The sequence below is a fragment of the Ceratotherium simum genome, chromosome 13, assembly GCF_057802395.1.
Source record: "Ceratotherium simum simum isolate JZ-2026a chromosome 13, ASM5780239v1, whole genome shotgun sequence".
NCBI classification, from domain to species: domain Eukaryota; kingdom Metazoa; phylum Chordata; class Mammalia; order Perissodactyla; family Rhinocerotidae; genus Ceratotherium; species Ceratotherium simum.
The window spans coordinates 63541711-63565863 of NC_141912.1; the positions used below are offsets into that span (position 1 = coordinate 63541711).

General features: G+C 38.0%; 1 protein-coding gene across 1 annotated transcript in view; it reads right to left on the bottom strand.

The window, feature by feature from the left end:
- LMBRD1 (LMBR1 domain containing 1) overlaps positions 1 to 24153 on the bottom strand; it is a 113509-nt gene that overhangs the window by 60184 nt on the left and 29172 nt on the right. The window contains exons 4-7 of the mRNA XM_004423982.3: positions 21503 to 21600; positions 19118 to 19185; positions 8760 to 8848; positions 5847 to 5920 (exon numbers count right to left, since the gene is read on the bottom strand). Of these exons, the coding sequence (XP_004424039.1) occupies positions 5847 to 5920; positions 8760 to 8848; positions 19118 to 19185; positions 21503 to 21600 (329 nt within the window). The remainder of the gene's footprint in view (positions 1 to 5846; positions 5921 to 8759; positions 8849 to 19117; positions 19186 to 21502; positions 21601 to 24153) is intronic.

Below are 24153 nucleotides of genomic sequence, written 5' to 3' on the forward strand. Positions count from 1 at the left end.
ATTATGATAAGCTTGGCATACCACATTACACAAAACATTTAATCATTACAACTTTAAGATCGTTAAACAACAATCCTTTGAATTTAACCTCAGACTTCTTTGAAAAAAAAAAATGTATGAAGAGACTATCCTTGCCAGAAACACAAAACTTTCATTGCTTGCTACTGCCCTCTAGTGAGTTACCAGACAATCAACAAGGCTGAAGAGACTGGATCATTTAAAATGCTTCTAGGCCAGCCGTAATTGCCTCCAACTTTATTTGCTTCAACTTCCAAGAATAAATCACCATCTGTATTTTAAAACTCAAAATGTTTTGAAAGAATATATACAAACTATAAACATTTCTAATACCTTCTTACACTGCCCAGTTTAGAACACCTCTTTCCTACATCTCTCTCCTCTATCTAAGACGATGGTTTTCAACCTGCGAGCCTTGGATTACTGCAGAGGGTCAACACCAAGCACTGCCTGTAAACTGAATAAATGTCTTGCATATATTTGTAACACCTATTATTCAAGGACATGTATGACTAATAAAAGACTTCATTTAACACATACTCAATAAAGATTTCCCTTTTAAATACTCTTTGGTTCTAAGAGACGTACATATTTTCTCACATTTAACATGTTATAAAGACTGTAGTAGGCAGAAGTCATGACGAGTTGTCATTATCTGCACATTCACAAATCTGATCACAGCTGGTCACACTATAGTTACTTCTTCTGTTGAATTACATGCATTCTTGGTACAACTACTGAATTTAATTGCCACTTAAAATGTCTTATAAGATAGTACTATGATTTGACATTGAAACAAGAAGTTCATGTGAAAGGAGAAAGAGAACAAAGCAGCAAACGGTGCAGCAAACGCTCACTGGAACGACGAGCGTAACTCTACGTTTTCTTGTGCAGCAACAGGAGACGCTTTCTGAGCTTCAGCAAGGAGACAGCCACAGGGGAAGCCACTGTGCATTTGTTACTTAGGGAAATCAAAAGCATTGCCTTTCACATGGCAAGACAAGAAACAAAAACAAAACTACTAGAACTTAAATTTTTAGCAGCTTCAAAGAAAATCCCAGAGACCAGAGTGGAGCACTCAAGAGAGCCATATCATCAGTTCTCCTGACAGCACGAAAGAAAACCTGGACGCGACCAACCAGTTCCAAAGTGATTCAGAAGTCTCACACTCCAAATGCGAAATTTGGGAAGACCTTTCCAGTTTATTTCACTTATATTTTCCTTGTTTTGTGGGCAAAGAGCGATATGATTTTTTTTAAGTATTTATGTAAGTCTAAAAAATTTCTCTCACTGAATATAAAACAAAAATTATAAATGATAAGAAAGCATGGGCAGGGATCTTTCCTTACAGTGGTACATAAAATAAAGGTGCATCTTACAACCAGTGTCACAGACTCAATGGAACATATTATCACATGGAAGGCTGAGCAATTTGACTTTTAAAGGGGATCTCTGTCTTCAAAGATTATTGAGAACCACTGCTCTATTTCTATTTTTCAATTCTTAATTTATCACTTTAATTTTCTTTAATCCATTAGTTCATATTTTATACTAAATGCACACAGATTAGCATAACTACATAGAACATCCATAAGCATCCTGGAGGACACGTTCGGTTTCTCACTGACAAGGGTATATGATAGAGCTCAGCAGTCACAGCTTCTATAGGCACTTCTGTGGTCCATAGGATACACATTCTGTATGAAAATATCATTATTCAACATTTCCCCACTTGGTGGCACCAAAAAATTAAAATATCTACATCAATATTTGTGCCTAGGGGTTTTGTTTGTTTTGATTTAAAAAGCAGCAGATGCCCCGCAGTTCAAGCTGAAAACAACAGGCAACTAATATGCTGTTTGACCTTCTTCTTCTCCTAAAATTGAGCGCCCAATTATTTGGCTATTCCTTAAGACGTGGTACAGCGGGTATAATCTTGGTAAAATTTAAAGAATTAGCTAGTTTCTAAACTAAACAATAATGCTTATCTAAGAAATTCACCTTCGACCGACACATACATTACAAAAACTTCTCTAGTCTCAATACTAACAGTTAGCGATTCTATAACAGACATGATTTTACCTTTAATAATTAATTCTTTGTCCTCAGGGTCAAAGTATTAAGTATTAACTTCCCACTTTGGATACTTTAATTAAAATTAAACCTCTCTTACTTCCCCTGAATACAGACTATACCCTCTTCCATGCTCCACCATGAAAAGACCAATTCTCAAGCTTTTCCATATTCAGTTACAAGAAAACTTTGCACCTGCAGGCAAACATGATAATCAGTAACTATTAACTACCTATCTAAAATAAACAATTGATTTTCAACTAGTTTGTAATAAATTTTGAGTAGGTATTATTGGCCCATTTCCACAGATGGGGAAGCTAAGGTTCAGATACTAGACTTTACATAGAGACTCACACTCATGAGAGTGCTCAGCTATGCACACCATGCTGCCCCCTTAAACGGGGTCTCCTCTACTCTACCCTTCTTCCTTTCTCTATACACTAGGTAGTAAAAGTCGCCAGACTGCGGTTTGGTAGCAAAACATTCTCCCACTGAGTTTTGAGCATATCACGTAGTGCTATTTAAATGACGTTTATCTGTCCATCCGCACACCCCCAAGTAACCACCATCCAACTGTGAATGCCTCTTTGACTTACTTATCTTTTCATAATCCTCATTCTCCCTGATCATGAGACAACTGCTGTCAGCATCTGGTTTCCTTTAACTGCAAGAGGAAAGAGGTGGGAACTATAGTTCGAACCATACGAAATGAATACAATATCCAACAATTTGAGTTACTGCTGACTATTTATTGAGCGGCCAACAGATTCCAAGACTTGGTGAACTGTTTAATTAAATCCTCATAACCTTATTAAATGTTATCCCTACTCTTGAGATGAGTCAATTCAGATGATAAAGTAGCTCAAGGGCCAGTGGACAAGCGAGATCCACATTTAAGCCTCTCCACCAAGGATCATAATTTTATTGTTCATGCTACTTAAAGGAAATATATAACTCCTAGGCAGTTTGATCCTGGTATGCTGTTACACTGGACCCTCTCCCTTGGTCTTAGGCCTTAAGTGGCCCCTCCCTTCCTATTCAGCATCTGTTCCACGTCTTTCAGGCTCCCAGCCTCAGCCCCATCATAAGGTCCTCTGATTTGTTTAATCAACATCTTTCAACCCAGCCCCCCGCATTCTAGAAAAGTAAAGTTATTCTTGAGATATCTTAACTAGGTCAGTATGGTTATTGTATTTGGTTTAATTGATTGCCTAAATGATAACTTTCACAGTTTCAATTTGAATATAAAATATTACATTAGTTTGAAATATTTATCTCTACAATAATATTGTTCCTACAGGGAAGCTCTGTTTCAAAGAATTTTAATAATTTCACACATTTTTCTCACTCATCACCCCCACAGCTTATTCAATTCAGAGCCATCGGAGTAATACCATAAAAATGTTAGTCTGATCCTATTACTCTTCCATTTAAAACCTTCCAATGGCTTTTAATGTCAATCAGAATAAAATTCAAAATCCTAACCATGGTCTACAAGGCTCTACACAACATGGCCTCTGGCTTTCTCATCTAAACTTGGGCCATTCTTCTTATCAACTGAGCACCCACCACCCTGGCTTTGCCACCTTTCTATTATCTGATCACAGCACAGATGTGCTTCATCAGGACTTCGGCACTCACTCTTCCTCATGGCTGGCTCTCTCACTTCACTCGGGTCTCTGTTCAACTGTCAGAGAAGCCACCTCTGACCTTTACATTACAATTAGCCTCCACGACTATCTCCCTTACACTGCCTTATTTTTCTTCATAGCATCTACCGCTTGACCTCGGGGAGACAATTCCCATGGGTCTCCCATTTCTGCACACCTTGCAGGCCAGACACTAACTGCCCTTTTTTCTATACCATCTTTTCAAGGATGTTTGTACAGCAAATAGCCTTGGAAGAAAAAGAGAGCATCTTCCTCTGGAGAAAGGGCAGGCAGGTTTACTGTCCATTAGAAAAGATTCAGCCTCCCTAAACTCAACGTTCCTCTGGTATGTGCAAGTCTCATCCGGTGCTCCGCAAGTTGCCCCGTGGGAATGGGGACCCAGCAAATAACCACAGGAAAATGCTGATCCTATGGCTACTGCTATTGCTATAAGTAATATAAGTTCTTTGTCTTTGACCAGAAGTCTTGCACATTTGGCCGACAGCCATGAAACCGCAGCAGGGTAAAATCTCAGACCCTCCGGAGTTCCTGACACTGACCTCACACGCTGACTTCCTCTTTTTCCATTTGTTTCTCCTGACCAATCTTTCATCTACTACTATATACTGATTTCCCTACAGCATTCAAAGCAATTTTACAAACAGTATCATCTGACCTTCAAAAATCCCTAAGAGGCATTTTTTATTCCATTTAATGGGGAAGACATTGACCCAGTAAGGTTCAAAGACAAACCCAAGATCAGCATAACACATCAGTCACCGAATAGCAAATAGAGTCCAGGTCTAACCCCTAATTTGTTATTAACTTGTGATTGCTTCTTGAAAGACAAATAACTCACATGCTGTACATATATTCTATGAGATGGAAGAATAATTACTCACTGATATCAGATGGCAAATTCCTTGTCTAGTAATACACAAAAAAACCAAAAATGGCAATGAATAATAAAACTGGGTACCCAAATAAGCACCTGACAGATATTAAAATGCATGTATTTTAGACTTCTTTCATTATACACTATGACACTTGAATGACTATGTATCAAAACTAGATTCTGCTATCACACTAATAGCCCATTTATTTTATGTCTACAGGAAGACATACCGGAACAATATCCAAAAACGTTTTCTTTATAACCAGTATTTTCCATCTTTGCAAGAATCAAGAATGTTCTAAACATAAACTCTACTAATTTGAAAAAGTTTTAGATAATTTAAAGCTTCCTGAACAACTCTCTTTCGGAAGGAAGGTAAGAAGCATTTATTACTGGCTTTTCCTCTATAATTTAGGCAAAAAACTCAAAGAGCAGTCTGTACACAAATTTGTCAGGCTATTATAATCCATACCTTACCATTCCCAGAAAGACTGAAAAAAAATCAAAGTCTCCGAGAGTATAAGATTGTATATATATACAATATGTATATATATACTAGAGAAATATCAAGTTATGTAAAATATCTGATTTTAAAAGCCCTGTAGGGACCGCCCAGTGGCATAGCAATTAAGTTCACATACTCCACTTCGGTGGCCCAGGGTCCGCCACTTCAGATCCTGGGTGCAGACCTACTCACCACTCATAAGCCGTGCTGAGGCAGCGTCCCACATGGAGCAATTAGAAGGATGAACAACTATGACATACAACTATCTACTGGGGCTTTGGGGAGAAAAAAGGAGGAAAATGGGCAACAGATGTTGGCTCAGAGCCAATCTTCCTCAAAAAAATAAAAGCGCTGTATCCCCAAGTAGGATAAATCTACTGAATCTGTAACAGATATTGATCTAGGGCTCAGAGTTCTAACATGCTTATGAATCACTGAATCTACTACTGCACAGGATGTCACTACCTTCAAGGTTCACAAGTTATAAAATTTCCTTCTGAATATTAAATTTCACAAATACATATAAAATGATTGTGACTAAGTAGTTAAAAATTTATCCTAAGTAAAGAAAACTAGGAAAAATTAAGAAAAAAGCACTAACATAATAAAGAGGATAATAGAATTAAATTGAATACATGACTAAGGTAAAAAAATTGCTTCATAAAGTGATTCTTTAATTTAACTCAATTGTCTCCATTATACTCACTGTATAAGTTATAGCTGCCAACATTCCGATCAAGGTCAGAGAACTAATGGAAAATGACAAGGCAGCTAAACCGTCTGCAAAGGAAGAAAAACATTGTTAAAAAAGTACATTTATACTACTCAAATGTTTATATTCAACAAATGAACATAAAAATTGTGTTCCTACTATATTCTGAAGGAATAAACCCAATATGTATGTACTACCTCGTCCTTCAAGTGCTAACTCCAAGTGGAGAAGGACTCTTGTAAAGGGCTCTTCACAAACCGATTTGTAAAAGATCTTTCAGACTAAGATTTTCTTCCCTTCACCTCTTAAAATTAAAGAGGAAAATTACTGCCTAATTATTGAACATAAAAAGAAATGAGCAAAATATTAGATGCTCAAAAAGTGGCAAAAATATTTCGTAGCCTTTCTCAAAACTAAACTTTCCCTAAAACTAAAATCTTAAAGCGTTTATTTCACTCTTTAACTTGAAAGGCGCTAACTTGCCCAAGTGGCAGGGAAAAGAAAGCAAACAACAGAGAACAGATTTAAACATAACACCAAAACAGGGATACTACGTTAACCAGTTAGATTTAGGTGATTATTTAAAGGAAGGCCAGTGAGTGAGGGGCAGGGGGGACACTCGGAAATAAATATACCAGATCACACAATGAAATACAATGCCAGTTTGAATATGCTTACACGGGAGTAACACTAATTTTTCTAGTTTTAATACAGGTTCTATTGGACTTGTATTGATCTAGTTTAAATGCAGGTCCTGTAGAACAAAAGACAATTTTTGATTAATTTAATGTATCAATATTAATCTTTTCATAAATAAAAAATAAAATTAGAATGACCTCTCGTCTTAAACCCACCTCACAGTTTTATATATAAAACACTTGAAGAGAGCACATTATTAACAAATTCACACATGATGGAAGGCAAATTTTTAAGCCTTACTTTTTAAAACTATAATACTGTATTTTATCAAATCAAAGACACTGATGCTGTTACTTTCTTGATTACTAGAAGTATCAACAGAAGGTGTTCGTACAACTAGGAGAGGCCTGGCATTTGGCTGATTGCAATTTCAAGGTACTATCACATACAAAATACATCCCGAAATAAGAGATATAAAAATATGAAAAACGGTGCCGGCCCCGTGGCACAGTGGTTAAGCGTGTGTGCTCCACTGCTGGTGGCCTGGGTTCGGATCCTGGGCACACACCGATGCACCGCTTGTCAGGCCATGCTGTGGCGGCGTCCCACATAAAGTGGAGGAAGATGGGCACAGATGTTAGCTCAGGGCCAGTCTTCCTCAGCAAAAAGAGGAGGACTGGCATCGATGTTAGAGCTCAGGGCTGACCTTCCTCACAAAAAAAAAAAAAAAATTTGAAAAAATATGCATCATAGAACTAATAAAATGGAGTATTATGCTAACGTATTTGGCCAATCAAAAAACTTAGTATTACAGGGCTGGCCCAGTGGCATAGCTAGCACGTAAGTTCAGCCAGCTCCACCTCGGCAGCCCGGGTTTACGGGTTTGGATCCCAGGTGCGGACCTATACCACTCATCAAGCCATGATGTGGTCGTGACCCATATACAAAAGAGAGGAAAGAATGGCATAGATGTTAGCTCAGGGCAAATCTTCCTCACCAAAAGAGAAAAAAAAGTTAATATTACTAACTGTGATAATCAAAATGTACTGTAGGATACAGTGTTTGAGATTTGAAGGTAAAAAAAAATGTTAGGACTAAAGAGAATGAGATTATAGAAACCAGAATAATGCTACCTATATAATCACTGATTCAAGTTACACTAATACTCAAAGACTAGCATAACTTATAGAATAATGGTTAGGGCAGAAGAGTAGTTACTCAAGAGACCTGAAGGAGTTAACTGCAAGAAAAGAAGCAATTTATTTCTCAGCAATAGGATCAGGTGCATAAATCCTGACAATTCAGTACTAGTAGATGCCAAGCCTGCCATCTTTATTCTTGCTGGTATCAGCAAGATATTAATGGACCACAATTTACAAGATGAAATCTTAAGTGGAAAGCAAGAAAATTAAGAGTTGTACAGCAAAGACTCCAAGACTTAATTGAATCATCATTTAATACTGTATCTGGGCAAAGAGAAAGAAGTGCTGATCAAAGAATGTACAGCACCAATTAAAAAGAATAAATACAAAAGCAATAAAAATTTTCAGCATAATAGTTATAAAATAAGTATTCTAGATTTCTTTAAAAATAAAGTCACTATGTTCAAATGCACATGAAATTCTGAGTAATAAGCTACACCTTCTCATTTGATATCAGTTTCTAATGCCAACTGTATTTTTCAATGGGAAGCAACTTTCCTAATATAACCTCCTAAACCCGCCTATTTTTTCTTCCCTCTAAAAACTGAGGGCATGTTGATGAAGCTAAGGAAAACTTCTACAAAGGCAATTCCAAAATGTTTTGGTAAGGTAAATTTATAAGATTTTCATTCACTGAAACCTCTCTAATTTATATTCTACATGAAAGATTACTTAATTATGATCAAACAGCAATACAGGGTTCTCTTACCTAAAAATTAAAAATAAAATCCAATATATCTGGCACATTTCTTTAACATATTATTCTATATTATCCTAAGTGAATTAAAGACCACAGAGAAATTATAAAACCTTTGTGGCTAAAGTACTTTGAAGATCATATTTCTTTTCAACATAGTAATGTTACGAAGAAGTCAGGAGACCACCTACCTAATAGCTACATGGCTAGAACACAAAGTTCCTAAATTGTCTAGCACACTTTTAACCATAAGTTAAAAGAATTGTACAGTTAAATTCTTAACAATGTAAAAAGAGACTACTTCCCAAAGAAGTCCTAAGGGTCATGAAATATGAATTATTATGGATGGTTTTTTAAAAAAATACTTACGACTACTTCCAAGTTCTTCAAACAGGAACTTCACTTTTTCCCACTCTGTAGAATTTTTTTTATTGGGAACATTCAATGGAACAAAAGCACTACAAAGGAGAAAATAACTCTGTTTATATGGTTTTAAAGATAAAAGGCTGAAGAAGAGGAAATGGTCTGAAACTCAATTTTTAGTAATTCTTTTAAACAAAGATCAACTTCCCCACCAAAGAATTAACAAATCAAATCTGCACCATGTGCAGAGGGGTGTGAGAAGTTTCTTACCTATGTGTTTACTATATCGAACTTTGTTTTATTAGTTTTACTACTGCATTCAATATAATTAGTTTCATTAGTAATCCTATGTATTTTATTTTTTGCATTTAAAAATATTTTGAGAAGGAACCATAGGCTAAAGAGGGTTAAAAAGGTCCATGGCACAAAAATGGTTAAGAATCTCTGTGCTAAACCAGGAGAACAGAATATAAATAATATGTAATGATTTCAATATATTTATACACACACAAAAAAAGAAAAAGGAAGCATTCCAGAATAAAGAGTAAATATCTGACTGTGGGATTAGGGGTGATTTTTACTTTCTTTTTAGTATTTTTCTACATCTTTCAAGATTCTACCAAATACACATAAGGAAAGTAGATTTTATATTTTTCAATCCGCAGCTGAAGGGGTAGCATGGAAATAACAGAGATAGCTAGCTTCCTAGGACTTGCTCTAGGAACTTAGACTGGGAGGGAGGGAGGAAAAAGGTAGACAGTCACTTTGTTATCTAGCTCAGAAACAAGAAGACAATCAAGAGACTGAGGTCACAGGCTGGGTACCCCTTCGAATGTAATGTGGAGGCTCCAACAGGAGTATAAGAAGTTAACTCAAATACTTTCTCCTTTCCAACCTAATTTTAAGTGTAAGCAAAGCTGTAAGACCCACCCTCTTTTGTAAAGAGGAAATACTTAATGAGTTCAACGATATATTAAGGTACCTGCTCTGATAATGGATGCATGTAAAACAAAGTAATTGTTCTAATTTTTCTTTTATTTTAAAAACTTTTACTCCTTGGTACTACTGATACTTTTTATTCTTATAAAAAGATGACTGATCAGAGCATGTCAGGAGGTTTTTAAATTTCTAACTATTTTCAGTGACATCAGTTCACCATATTCTTCTTAACCTTAGAGACACTCCTCACCACTTTTAGAGAGAAAAGTGATTAGTCACAGAGACAGAGCAACAAATGTAAAAGGTTCACTTGTTGTTGCCCCGGCTGTAAAATCAAAAACAATTAAATAAAAGCTATAAGATGGAATCAAAAATTAAAAAATAACTCTTTCATACTATACTTCTATAATGACATTAACTTATTAGCATTTGAACAAAAATATAAACCAAACAAGAAAAAACTACCTATATAATGTACCTCTATTTTACTTGAACAGAGTTTTTTTCTAGGTATAAATAGTTATATTTTGAAAAGTATATTTTGAACTTGTTGGGAATAACCAATTCTGTGAGTATGGGGAAAACTTATACAAAATATCACCTATAGGACTACTAAAATGGAAATATGTATTACAAATATCTAAAAACAGCATCCATGGGGCCGGCCCAGTCGTGTAGCGGTTAAGTACTCGCACTGTGCTTCAGCGGCCCAGGGTTCGAAGGTTCGGATCCCGGGGGTGCACCAACGCACCGCTTGTCAAGCCATGTTGTGGCGGCGTCCCATATAAAGTAGAGGAAGATGGGCACAGATGTTAGCCCAGGGCCAATCCTCCTCAGTAAAAGAGGAGGAGGACTGGCATCGGATGTTAGCTTAGGGCTAATCTTCCTGACAAAAAAAATATATATATAAATTAAAAAAAATAAAAATAGCATTCATAGCTAGAACATTCAGTACCTATGTCACCTTTAGGTAATCAAAGGTTCTGTCCAGTGTAGAAGAAAATTAATTAGCTCTTGCTCTTGATGACATTTTCATGTTCAAACTCCTTAGCAGGGCTCTTCAGCAGTTCAGATATTTAACAAAGAATCACACCAGAGGAAACGTTACATGACCAAAAAGAATTTTTTAAAGAAAGGTTAAATGGCCCAAACTACTGTCAGAATGACTTCGGAATAACACTGACTTTGAAGAGACCCAGCGGAGTCAACGTGTTAGCACCTGACTGTTATCTTAGGCAGGAGCTAGAGGGGCAACAAGAGCACAGACCCAGAGCAGCTTCCTCAGCCACCCTGCCACCAGGATCGTATCAGCTAAGGAACAGACATAAGACACGTTCACATACACTCTCCACAGAATTCAAGAGAGTGACAACTAAATACGTCTATATCCTGATCAATACTGTTCAAAACACTGAACAACCAGTGAGGCACAGGCACTAACCACTCAGCACAGACGCTGGCCTTTCTTCTGGAAAACCCTGCTGAACCAGGCTGTACCCTCTCAACGGGCCTGCAGGCCAGGCGGCAGAGAGGCGTGGGCGGCACGGCTGTAAGAAGACTCCGCAAGGCAGAGCAGCAGCTGCCTGATATGGAAGCACTTCAACCTTCTAACAACCAGAAGGAGCAAACCAATGTTCCCTGCCCCGGTATCAGCCCTGCAGACGAAGCTCTAGAAAGAGAAGGGATACCTCCTGACAGATGCAAAGGAAACTGAAGTCAGGTGAGAGTGGAACACAGATACCTCAGTTCTGATGAGGAGGCAGCAGCTAATCAGATTATCAAACATTCACTAAATGGTGATGATACTAAAGTAACCAAGAGTAAGAGTATAATGAGATTCGGGTAGTAGAAAGGTACAGATGTTTTCTTAATCTCAGTTCCTCTCAAAAAAATGAATACAGAGAATCTCAGCTTTCAAAGACACACAATACTAAGTAAGATCAGAAATTTCCCTTATACTCTTGAAAATAATAAAACTGAAAAACTGCTTTGTAAAAAAATTTTACGCCCAGTCTGATTCACTGAATTACCTTAACACAGATTCTCTCTTCAGGAAGAGACAAAGGAAAGGCTAACAAATTTCAGTAGATATGAAATTGAAATGGTGAATTCAGCAGGATTAAAAATAAGATTTTCCAACACGCAATCACCAAGTCATCTTTATCTTCCAAACAGCTTATCTCTTTCTCCCTCTCTGTTCTCTTTGTCACTACTCTGGTTCAGGCCCTCATCCCTTACCTGAACTAGTACAGTGGTTCCCTAACTGGTCTTCCTGGTTACCATTTACACTGCACTTCTCCAACCCAACTCCCAAATGCCTCTTTCAATGCAGCCTTCCCAGCTCTGTAACTCTTAAAACAAATTCACACATATTTACCTTCATGTGTTCACACACACAAATATATACACATCTTCACTGTCTTTCAATTACTCAGCAGGATAAAACTCAAAATTACTTAAACATTATACCGAAGACCCAGAATCTACTTTCCTGGCTCACGTCATGGCCTGTCACTCACCCACACAAACACTTGAAACATGGCATCATACTTTTTTCTTATACCAAGGTGGCGGGGGTTTAAATTCACATCATACTTCTTATGTCATTCTTCACATATTCCATGCTAATTTCAGCCTCTCAGTTACCATACGTTATGGACTCAATTGTGTCCCCCCTCAAAATTCATATGTTGATGCCCTAAGCCCCAACGTGATGGTATTTGGGTATAGGGCCTTAGGGGAGGTAATTAAGGTTAAATGAAGCCCTAGGGTGAGGCCCTAATCCAATGGGATTGGCGTCCTTATAGGAAGAGGAAGAGACACCAGAGATCACTCACTCTCTCTCCCTGCTAGCACAGAGAAAATGCCATGTGAGGACACAGGGAGAAGGTGGCCAGCTACAAGCCAAGAAGAGAGCCCTCACCAGAAACCAAACTTACTGACACCTTGATCATGGACTTCTAGCCTCCAAAACTATGAGAAAATAAGTATCCACTGCTTAAGCTACCCAGGCTGTGGTATTTTGTTATGGCAGCCCAAGTAGAATCATACAGATTTGGTACCATAAAGTGGGTTGCTACTGTAACAAATAGCTAAAAATATGGATGAGGCTTTAGAATTCAGTGATGAGCAGAGGCCAGAAGACTTTTGAGGTGCATGCCATAAAGCCCAGATTGCTTTGAAGGAACTATTGATAAAAATATGGATGTTAAAGGCAATTCTCCTAAGGGCTCAGGAAGAAAAGAGGAGAGTTACAAAGAAAGCCTCTGTCATCTGAGAGAATACATATACCATCATGAATAGAATATTGGTAGAAATATGGACACTAAAGGTCAATCTGGTGAGATCTCAGATGGAACTGAGGAACACGTTATCGGAAGTAGGAAGAAAGGAGATTCTTATTATAAAGTGACAAAGAACTTGGCTGAACTGTTTTGCAGTGTTTTGTGGAAAGCAGAACTTCAAGAGATGAAATTGGATATTTAGCCGCGGAGAATCCTAAGCAAAGTGTTGAAGAAGCAGGTTGGTTTCTCCTTACTGTTTATAAGTAAAATATGAGAGAAGAGAGATAAGTTGAAAGAATTGTTAAGCAAAATGGAACCAGCTCATTCATATTGCAAAGAATGAGAAAGCATGTTCTAAGAGTGTGGCTGAACAACCATTTGATAAGATTAGTAAGGGCGGAAACCACGCATTTCATCAGCTATCTCCGCAGAAGTGAGGAGTAGATATGAGATGGTACTAGAAGAGACACTGCCAATTTGAACTAACAGAGGTGGGACAAAATAAAGGAAGACCATGATACATCTGGGATTCTACCGGATGGGAAGATAGAGTTACTTAGCTGAGAACATGCTTTACCCTTCAAGAAAAAGTAAGCGTGGCCTCAAAGGCAATTCAGTTATCATCAGGGCTGCCACTCTCACCACAGGCGCAGGGGGCAGGGCTGCTTGCTCCTTAATTTCAGAGGATGGGGTCCTCTCCTCAGTTTTAGCTGCCTGGCAGTTGCTGCAAGGAGCAGAGGGGGCAGGACCTACACTCAGAACCAAGGGGGCAGGGGTGGGGTCATTGCCTAAGGCCATGATGGTGACCCTATTACCTACCTCTGGGCAGGCCTGAAGGGCAGAGCACCCAACCAAAGATGATTATTCTCCAGCCTTAAGATCTAATGAAATTTGCCTTGCTAGGCTTTGGACTTGCTTGAGACCCATCATCCCTTTTTTATCCCCAATTTCTCCCTTCTAGAAGGGAAATGCCTATCCTCTGCCTGTCCCAACATTGTATCTTGGAAGCGGATAACTTGTCTGGCTTCACAGGTTCACTGCTGGAGAGGAATTCTGACTCAGGACCAACCATACTCAAGTCTCACCCATACCTGATCTAGACGATATTTAGATGAGACTTTGGACTCAGAACTGATGCTGGATTAAGACGTTCAGGGCTGTTGGGATGGGATGAATGTGACTTTGCATGTGACAAATCAATTTTGGGGAGCCAGAGAACAGAATGTTATGGTCTGTATTTGTCCCCACAAAATTCATATGTTGAAGCTCTAAACCACAATGTGATGGTATTTGGATACAGGACCTATAGGGAGGTAATTAAGGTTAAATGAGGTCATAAGGGCGGGACCCTAGTCTGATGGAATGTCCTTATAAGAAGAGGAAGAGACATCAGAGAGCACTCTCTCCCCACCGAGAGCACAGAGGAAAGATCACGTGAGGACACAGTGAGAAGGCGGCTGTCCGTGAGCCAGGAAGAGAGCTCTTACCAGAAACCCAACTTGCCAGCACCTTGATCATGCCTCTAGAACTGTGAGAAAATAAATGTCTGTTGTTTATGGCAGTCTGAGCAGACTAATACACTCTACATGCTATTCATCTTTTCTCTTTATCTAGTCTGCTAACCAATTTCCACCCCTTCAAATTTCAATTCAAATATTACTTCCCCTCAGGTCTTCCCTGATTCTGCAAGGCTGAATTCCTACTGCAAGAGTAGGAACTTGCTATTTGACCATCCACACCTGACATCTACCTCTTACTAAAGCACTTAAACACTGTAACTCAAGTGATTTGTTTGCGTCTCTCTCCTTTGTGAACCTTGAAGAAGGAGGTCATGACCCTTCATCTTTATCCCCAAGACCTCGCACACAACCCAACACACAAGTACTTCAAATATGTTAGCTGCATGAATTAGTTAAACTTAGACCACATTTTTGCCATAAAATTATCTACTATTTTACCAGAAAAAAAATATATCACTTAACAAAGACTAAGAGTACGCTCTTCAAGAGAATTTTAGGAAATTCAGTCAATCACTTAATCTGAATGTGTACCTCATTCAAATTTTTACATATGGTAATGAGAAGAACACTATCCTGGATAACCAAAACACTACTCGGCTTTTATTGACAAAGTGTAGGCTTGTGAAGTACAGGAGTCTGTACTCTCCCCTATATTAGTACCCTCAGCTGCAGACTGCACCTCAAATATCAATGAGACAAGAGAGGCTAATCGGAGAGGAACTCTGTCATTTGCAAACCAAACCTACGGACCTACCTGCACCTCTTTTCATTTTTATTCCTCTAACAACAATGGAGGAAATATCCTTCAATTTTAATCAAAGCCTTCCACCTCTGCGGACGCTTCTCACCTCTTATCCACCTGATAGGCAACATGATCAATTCCACTTCTAAAGGATCCCAGTACTGAGAAAGGCGGGAGGAGGCACAAGGAGTAACGTTTAGCAATCATTTGGCTTATCTCTCACATTTTACAAACGATAAACTCATTTTCTCATTGGAGCTAGATATTTCCACTGGAAGAGCAGAGATGAAAATTTGAGTTTTGTTATGGTTGATCTAGTGGCTTACTCAGTATCTCTTCCTGAATGCCTAGAAAACTTACCATGAACCAAATGGAGCTTCTGATATTCCCCCACCAAACCTGCTCCTCTTCAGATTTTCCTGTCTAGGTAGATGACAACTTCACCCTTCCTGTGTAGTAAGGAATTTAGCCCATGGTTCTGGGAGGTAATCTGCGTCATACCTGACAGGGGTACCTTTGTTTAAGGCAGGGGTCTGCCATACCAGATCTTAGGAGGTGAGCCAGGAAGACCAACCATGTGACTTGGGGTGGGGGCTTTGGGTCCCATGGCATCAGCTGACCTGGAGGCTGAGATAACCACAAGGGCCATCAATCAATCAGACACACATACATAACAGAGTCCGAACAAAAACTCGGAGCACTAAGGCTCGTCTGAGCCTCCCTGGTTGGCAACTCTGCGCATAGTGCCAGAACTCGATGCCACAAGGGTAACATGTCCTGAGGACAACAGAAGCTTCGTATCCGGAATCCTCCCAGACTCTGGCCTCTCCATCTCTTCTTCTGGTTGATTTTAACTTGTATTCTTTACCTAATAAATGGTAACCATGAATATCACTGCTTTCAGTGAGTTCTGTGAGACCTCCTGGAGAATTATCAAACCTGAGGGTGGTTTTAGGAACCCAAAGTTGCAGCTAGTGTCAAAAGTGAGAGAGTGTTCCTCAGACTGGCAGGTTGGCTAACTGCAGGGACATCTTCAATTCCTCTCTCTCTCATACCCCACATATCTGACTTATCCGGAAATCCTGCTGGCTCTCTCTCTAAAAGATAGGCAGAATCAAATCACTGCTGCCACCATCACGTCTCGCCCCGGTTACTGCAATAGCTCCTTAACAGATCTCGCGTTTCCACCCTTACCATCATAAAGACAAATCTGAAAACACCATCCAGACATCCTTGTAAAATGTTAGATCATGTTGCTCCATGACAAAATCCCCTCAGACAGCTTCCCATCTGCCTCAGCACCAATGCCCAAGTCCTTACAAGGGCCTATGCTGCCCCACTAACCCCTGACCACATCTCCAGCTCCTCCGGCCTTCGTTCACTCCACTCTGGCCACACTCCTTTCCTCACTTTGTCTCGAACATGCCAGACAATTTGCTGCCTCAGGGCTTCTCACACGCTCTTTCCTCTGACCGGAATGCTCTTTCCCCACATCTATTCATGGCTCCCTCACTTCCTTCAAATGTCTTCCTACCTAACATCTTCTCAGCAGTGCCTGCCCTAAAAGATCACGCCCCCAACACAACCTACTTTTTTGTGTATTTTCTTTCTCTGCCCCCTCCCCCTCCTGAATGTAGGCTCCAAGAGGAGAATGAGTTGTCTTTTCTCGTAACTGATGTTTCACCAGCACCATGTACAGTATCTGGAACATAACAGGTACGCAATAAATACTTGGAAAATAAGTGAATGTCATATTGTTCAAAATGGCTGGTCAAACTGTCACTTCCTGTTATCAGTGTATTTGCAAGGCACCGCTTGCTTCATTTCTAATACACTGCTTCTAAATAAATAAATATCATCTAGAGAATCAGTTAAAGCTTATTAAAATTGTGCAAAATGTAAACTCTCTAAACGAGGACTGCAGGTGATTTCCAATGAAAAGAACCAGTAAATTTTAGAATGAACTTCAGGATCCCTTTTGTCTAGGACAAACATCCTGACACTCTCTGGTTTTCCTGATGGTTCTCATCATGTTCTACAACAGGAGTTGGCAAGCTGCTGACTGCCTGTGTTTGTAAATAAAGCTTTACTGGGACTCAGTCTTGTCCTTCTGTTTACGTACTGTCTGTGACTACCTGAGAGCTACAGGAGGAGAGCTGAGTAGCTGCCACAGAAGCCATACGGACCTCTAACCTAGAATCCTATCGACCCTTTAAGAAAAGTTCGCTGATCTCTGTTCTAGATAACTCAGGTTTACAGAAAAGGGACCTCTACATTAACAAAACAAATTCTCATAACTAGATTTGGTTTTCTTTAAAAGGCCAAAAAAAAAAGACTTTAAAAAAATATATTCAATAGCTAACATAAATAGCAAAACCACTAAAAAATGCCCTTTCAACAATGACTCTTTTTCATGACACATCAAGGCAGGCAAACAGAATTGGAAATATGCTTTGACTACAGAATATACACATCCTAAGAATTCCTAGAACTACAAAAAGTTACTGACCAATTTTATTCCCATCACAAATTATATTCAATAAATGAAATTTCTGAGACCAAATTATAAACAGAAACTTTAAAAAACTTACTAGCACTCCACATAACATAAAAAACATAAAAACATAACATAAAAAACAAAAGAATCAAGGCATATTTTAACAAGGATAAATGTCTTCCATTAAGAAGGACAAATGTTCTCCAAAGAGAAACATTTTAATGTAAAAAAAAATGTGCAAAATTTTATTAATATTAGTATAAAAACTTAAGAAAGAAGAATTAAGGAATTCATTGACAAAGATTAATTCAAAGATATAAGAACTGATGTGTCAAATCTGAAAAGACGCACAGACCAAGGATTTTCAACAAAGTGTTGTTTATAAAAAAGGAAAAACTAAAAACATCGTAAACGTCCAAGCAGTTATCACTAGAAAACCAAATAAATTGTTATCTCCTAAGAAGGGAATGCAATACAGACTAAACTGATGGACCTACATTTACTATCCTAAAGAGATGCCCACAATATGTGAACAAGTAGATTCCCAAGAATTTGTGGGAGATCAAAATTGGCCACCTCAAAATATGTCACTTTACCTTGATTATTTTCTCTGAGGGACATTTGACCTACTCCACTAGATGCCTAAACAAATTTAACTCTGGGTATGGCTAGACTGGGAGGGTTCTTGCTAAACCCATTCTTATCAAAGTTCTGTTTATCAAATATTTACATTTATAAGAGAAATCTCCATTTGTAAAGCTATCTCCCTCTCTGTACCAGGAAGAAGGGGGATGACTTTATCTCTAGAAACTCTTAAATCTGCATACTCTTGTTTACTGTGATTTCTGTTAATCTCCCATAGCTGTCTCTCCCCTCACCCCCAACATCCTCCTTTGTCTACCTGAATATGCTATTAAAGGTGAAAAACCTCCGCCATTTGTCAAGAAACTCAGTTTCCCTGGTTTCTCCCATGTATACATGTCATTAAACTTTGTTTGATTTTCTCCTGCTATTTGGTCTCATGTCAATTTAATTTGTAGCCCAGCCAGAAAGGACCCAGAGTGGGTAGAGGATAGCCGTCCTCCCCTTCAAATTATATAAAATATAATCACATTTGTGTAAAATTACAACATTGAGGGTACATGTAGTGGGGAGGGGCACTCTGCATATATCTGAACACATGTCTAGACAGAGCAACAGAGACAAAAAGGTTAACTGTGGTTATTGCTTAGTGGTGATATAGAGTGGTCTGTTCTTTTTTTTTAGATTTTGTTCTTTCTTTCCTAAATTTTTCTGAATGAGTCTTTGTTGTTGTTGTTATTATTATTATTATTATTAAAATAATACTATTTCCATTGTCAGAGGGAAAAATCAAGACTTACCCGACTAAAAGAAGAAGTGCACAGATCACAGCAAACCCCACAGTATATTTGAGGGCCGTTTTAACTTGCTAGATGCCAAGGGAAAAAAAGGATACCATTCAGTAAGCCCTTTAAAATATAAAATACTCTTGCTACAGTGTAACAGTACTTTCATATCCAACGTACATTTATATTCAACTGTGTAAAGTTTCCCTGGCTGAAAAAAAAAACTCAAAATTTAAAGAAAAATTGTATATGCCACATCTTTCATATCTTTGCAAACTACACTAGATTTTAAAATCTTTTCAATGGTTAGACTTTGTGAAAAGCAGTACACCTAAAGCATAATTAATTCTCTAGTGGGCATCTTTAGTAAAATTATCAGAATATTTAATAAAATATTCCCCCAAACAGGGACCAATCAGAATCTACGATGTCCCTATCCCAATTCACCTAAACAGGTCATTACAATAACTGCAATAAACATTTAATACACATATATATGTGTATGCATATATGTATGTATATGTATTTATATATATAAAACATACACATTTATATAAAATATATAAACATTACATGGCATATAAAACACACATATAAAAATATATAAAGCATATATCATGCCAGGGCTGTTCTAAGAACTTCACGTGTTAACGTATTTAACTCTCATGACACCCGAGACAGGTGTTCCCATCCCTACTTCAGAGATGAGGAAGCTGAGGCCCAGAGAGGTTACATCACCTGCCCTGAGTCACAGACGTAGTACGCGATGAAACAAGGACTTGAACGGAACTCAAGTCTTTGCAGTCGGTGCTTTGCTTGGTGCCAGAACGTAACCCACAGGTAAAGAACACCACAAAGCCGAACATTCTAAATAGGGATAGGAAAGCTAATCTCAAAGAAAAAGTTACATCAGTGAGAAAAAACATCAGCTGTCCTCTCAACCTAATGAAGTCTCTAAAAATCACCTTTTAAAATTTAAATTCATTACTATTCATATGATAAATTCTTGTTCAAAAAGGAGTTAAGACAGTCTTCTGGAAAAAACTTAAAGCAAACGCAAGGAGGGTCTTAAGATCAACCAAAGGGTGGGGGCAGATGCACCACAGAAGTGAAGAGAGAGCAAGCATCGCATTTTCTTTAACACTGTAGTTTGTAACCAGCCACCTTACCTTACATACCTTGGGTTTTCAAATATAGTCACATGGTATCCGCAAATAATAATTTTGACTTTCTTTTTAAGTATTTAAACATCTTAGTTTTCTCTCTAACAAATTATACTGATTACCAGTCTGGGAAGCATTTAAAATATTGTTGATGTACTTGCTCCTGATCTCAATGCAAATAAATGCTTTAAGGTTTTAAGCATGATTAAGCATAATGCTGACTTTTAAGTAAAGATATCTGCTTTTGTATTTAAATACAAAACATAAGATATAAAACAAATTCCTGTAAATCAATAAAAAGACATTCCTTTTATGCTGCCTTTTTTCCCCTTAAATAAGAAAAAAAAGTTCAATTTTGGCAAATAGCTTTCAAATAGAATTTCTCCTTTGACCTATTAAATTACTATATATTAATAGATGTGATTCTAAACCACCTATGCAATCTAGAGATAGGCCCACCTCAGTTATACTATATTAATGTATTTTTGAGATACCCCAGAATTCTATTTGCCAATATTTCAGTCAGGATTTTTATATCAATACTTCCGTGACAGTGGTCTGCAGTTTTGGACCATGTGTGCTATACTTATCAGGTTTTTCTATCAGTGTTTTCCCGGGTTAGTTAGCAAGTGTTCCTTCTTTATGCCCCAGAACAGGGGCACACGTAGCCCACCTCCTATCTTCCTGGATCACATCACGCTCCTGATGTGCTGTCTCTGGCTGCTTTCACACCACAGCAGCAGAGCCGAGCAGGAAAGACAGAGACGAGATGGCCTGCAAAGCCTCAAATATTTAATACCTGGCCTCTTACAGAAAGAAGTCTGCCCGTCCCTGTCTACAACAGCAGTCACAAGTCACATGTGGCAACTGAGCACTTGAAATGTGGCTAGTTCCAAGAGGGATGTGCTGTAAGCGTAGAATACACTCTAAATTTCAAAGACTTAGTGTGAAAAAGAAATATCTCATTAATAATGTGTTTTGACTCTATTTGAAATGGTAATACTTGGGACATATTACATTAAACACAACGTATCATTAAAAATAATTTAAACTGTTCCTTTTTACTTATTTTAATGTGGCTACTAGAAAATTTAAAATTTCACGTGGCTCACATTATATTTCTATTTGACAACACTGCTCTAGAACAAATTCAAACAGAGTCATGTCATTCTTTGAAAAAGGAGGAAATAAATCTTTTCCTCCCCTAAATTGAGACCTCTAAAATAAAGATACTTACAGTGCATTTACCAGTATCATCATCATCCTTTTCTTCATAATAGAAGTAGACAAAAGGGATCCAGAAGAACACACAGAATAATATAACAGAATATAAGGCTGTGGAAAGGAATAATAAACTGAGTTCTACTAAATACATATGAACGTAATTGTTTTATATGTGTGTGTACGTGTGTGTATATATACACATAAATATATATTCACATACCAAATTCAACCTCCCATCTGATCCCTATACCCATAACTCTATATGTATATGCAATAACCAAATCAGACTTTTCTGACTCCTGTCCCAAGAAATCAATAGCACTATTAGATAACAAATCATAATTCAAGTTAACTTTGGGGCAATCTTTAGCAATAATAATGATAACAACTGTGTCAATAACAATTGTGGTAGCTAACATCTGGGCTCTTACTACACAGTCACCACAGTGCTAAGAACTGCCTGTGAATCATCTCATTTAAATGAACTTCAACTTTTGTATTCTTTCCAACTTAAAATTGAGCACAGTTGACACAACATTTGCCACTCAAGTTAAAGAAACAGCTATAATTGATACTGTCCTTTTGATACAAATAATTTCCCCAATCTAAATTTAAAATATGGAGTGTTATGAAACTGATCTTATACAAATCAAGATAGAGAAAAGGTAAGAATAATAAAACAGTAAAATTAGATTCAAAGTTAACCGGTAGTAATTATTTATCTACTTCAAAATAATGTTAGATTTGAGATACTTTCAACCAGTAGTTAACCAAAATATTTCTTTTAATTCAGCATAGAACTTAAAATTTGGACAGCAAAAGATACAATATGTTTAACAATAAAAATAGCATAAGCAACTTTTCGAGACTTAACAAAGTTACCTAAGAAACTTACTTTTAAAATCTTCTGTGTATTTACATTTATTTGCATATACATAAGTTCATGGAAAATAATATATATAAATATATAATTATATAAAGCAATCACAGGATGATAATCATTATACTCCTTTGTAAAAGAAAGCATTTGTTAGTAATGGATAATAAAACTCCAATTACTTATTCTGCTGGAAGGAATGATTATATGAGTTATGGAATTTTTAAACATGATCTTAATACTTGTTGGCACTATCTCATTTATCTAGAGGCTACTTATAAAACAGCCCCCACTAAATGCAACATAGCTAAAAAACTCAGAGGAAACAGGGCCCTAAAAAACCAATAGAAAGGTCAGAGGTAATTTATTCTGAGCAATCACAAAATGACTGTCAGCATACTGAATTTTGGCACTACAGACATTTAGTGAGATTTATGCAGTCTTTTAATATTAGGAGAAACTAATAATGACAGTAAATCTTCAAGGTAATGATTATCGGTGTTTCTACTGCAAACCAGAGAGTAGTTAGCATGAACGTTTCTATCACAAATCTAAGAACCAATGGAAATAAACATATATTCAAAACAGTAACCAAAATTAGTATTCTAACAGCTTTAAAAAAACAAACATAAAAGGGATAGGACTAGAAATCACCCTAATACCATATCAATATTAGATTAAAATAATCAAATAATGTGGACAGAACAGGAAAAGCCTTGAATTAGCACAACAGCCTTTAGTAGGCTGACAGCCATATGCCAAAAACCTTCACAAACTGACAGACGCAGCAAGGTTTGGCCTCCGCCTCAGCACGTCGCTTGTGTCCACTACTTGGTGGCTTGGCCTTTAGAAAGCCAAAGAGCCTAAGGACTATTTCATAAACATTCCTGGTATTCCTGAACTTGTGTGATCAATGATCTTGTAACTGCATAAGTTACCATCACATCAATTAGCATAAAAAGGTATAAAATTAATTCCTATAACTCAATAAAACACAAAGAGCCCATTTTTTAAAATGGATGAAAGACAGAGACTTCACCATAGAAGATATACAAAATGGCCAACAGCACATTTACAAAGGTGGTCCTGGTCATCTCATCAGGAAGATGCAAACTAAACCACAATGAGGTACTGGAGACTGGTCCACTAGAATGGCTAAAATCAAACCGACAGTACCAAGTGTTGTCAAGAATGTAATCAACTGACACTCTGTACTTTGCTGGAGGGAGTGTAAAATGGCACAACACTGCAGGAAACAGTTCAGCAGTTTCTCCCCAAGGTAAACAGACACCCACCATGTGACCCGACACTTCTGTCCCTCTGGCAGTGAAGTGCAGCAACACCTGCGAAGTGCTTCTGCCCAGGGAAGCCCGCGGGCGTGCTGAGTCCAGGTCTGTCACGGGGACTTGTAACACAGGCACATCTGCCTGAGTGACCAGCTGTAACAGACGCCAAGAGGGAAAGAAGTGGTCACCACGCACACTCCATACACACTGGTACTGCGTGGTTCCATATGCAGCTGTACTAAAGCACCTTATCAGTTGGTGACATAGGAACATTCAGGGCTAGGTTCCCAGGAGTTGGTCGAGGGTCAGCCACACCAGCAGGCCCTCCTGAAGATGTGTGAGAGCTAAGACGTATCAGGTTGGCTGCATTAACATTTTCACAACAAGAATGTTCACAGCAACATCGTTCACTGTGATCAAAAACTGGAAATGATACAAACGTCCATCAACAAGCAAACGGATAAGCAAACTGAGTCACAGAAAAGACGACTATACAGCAAT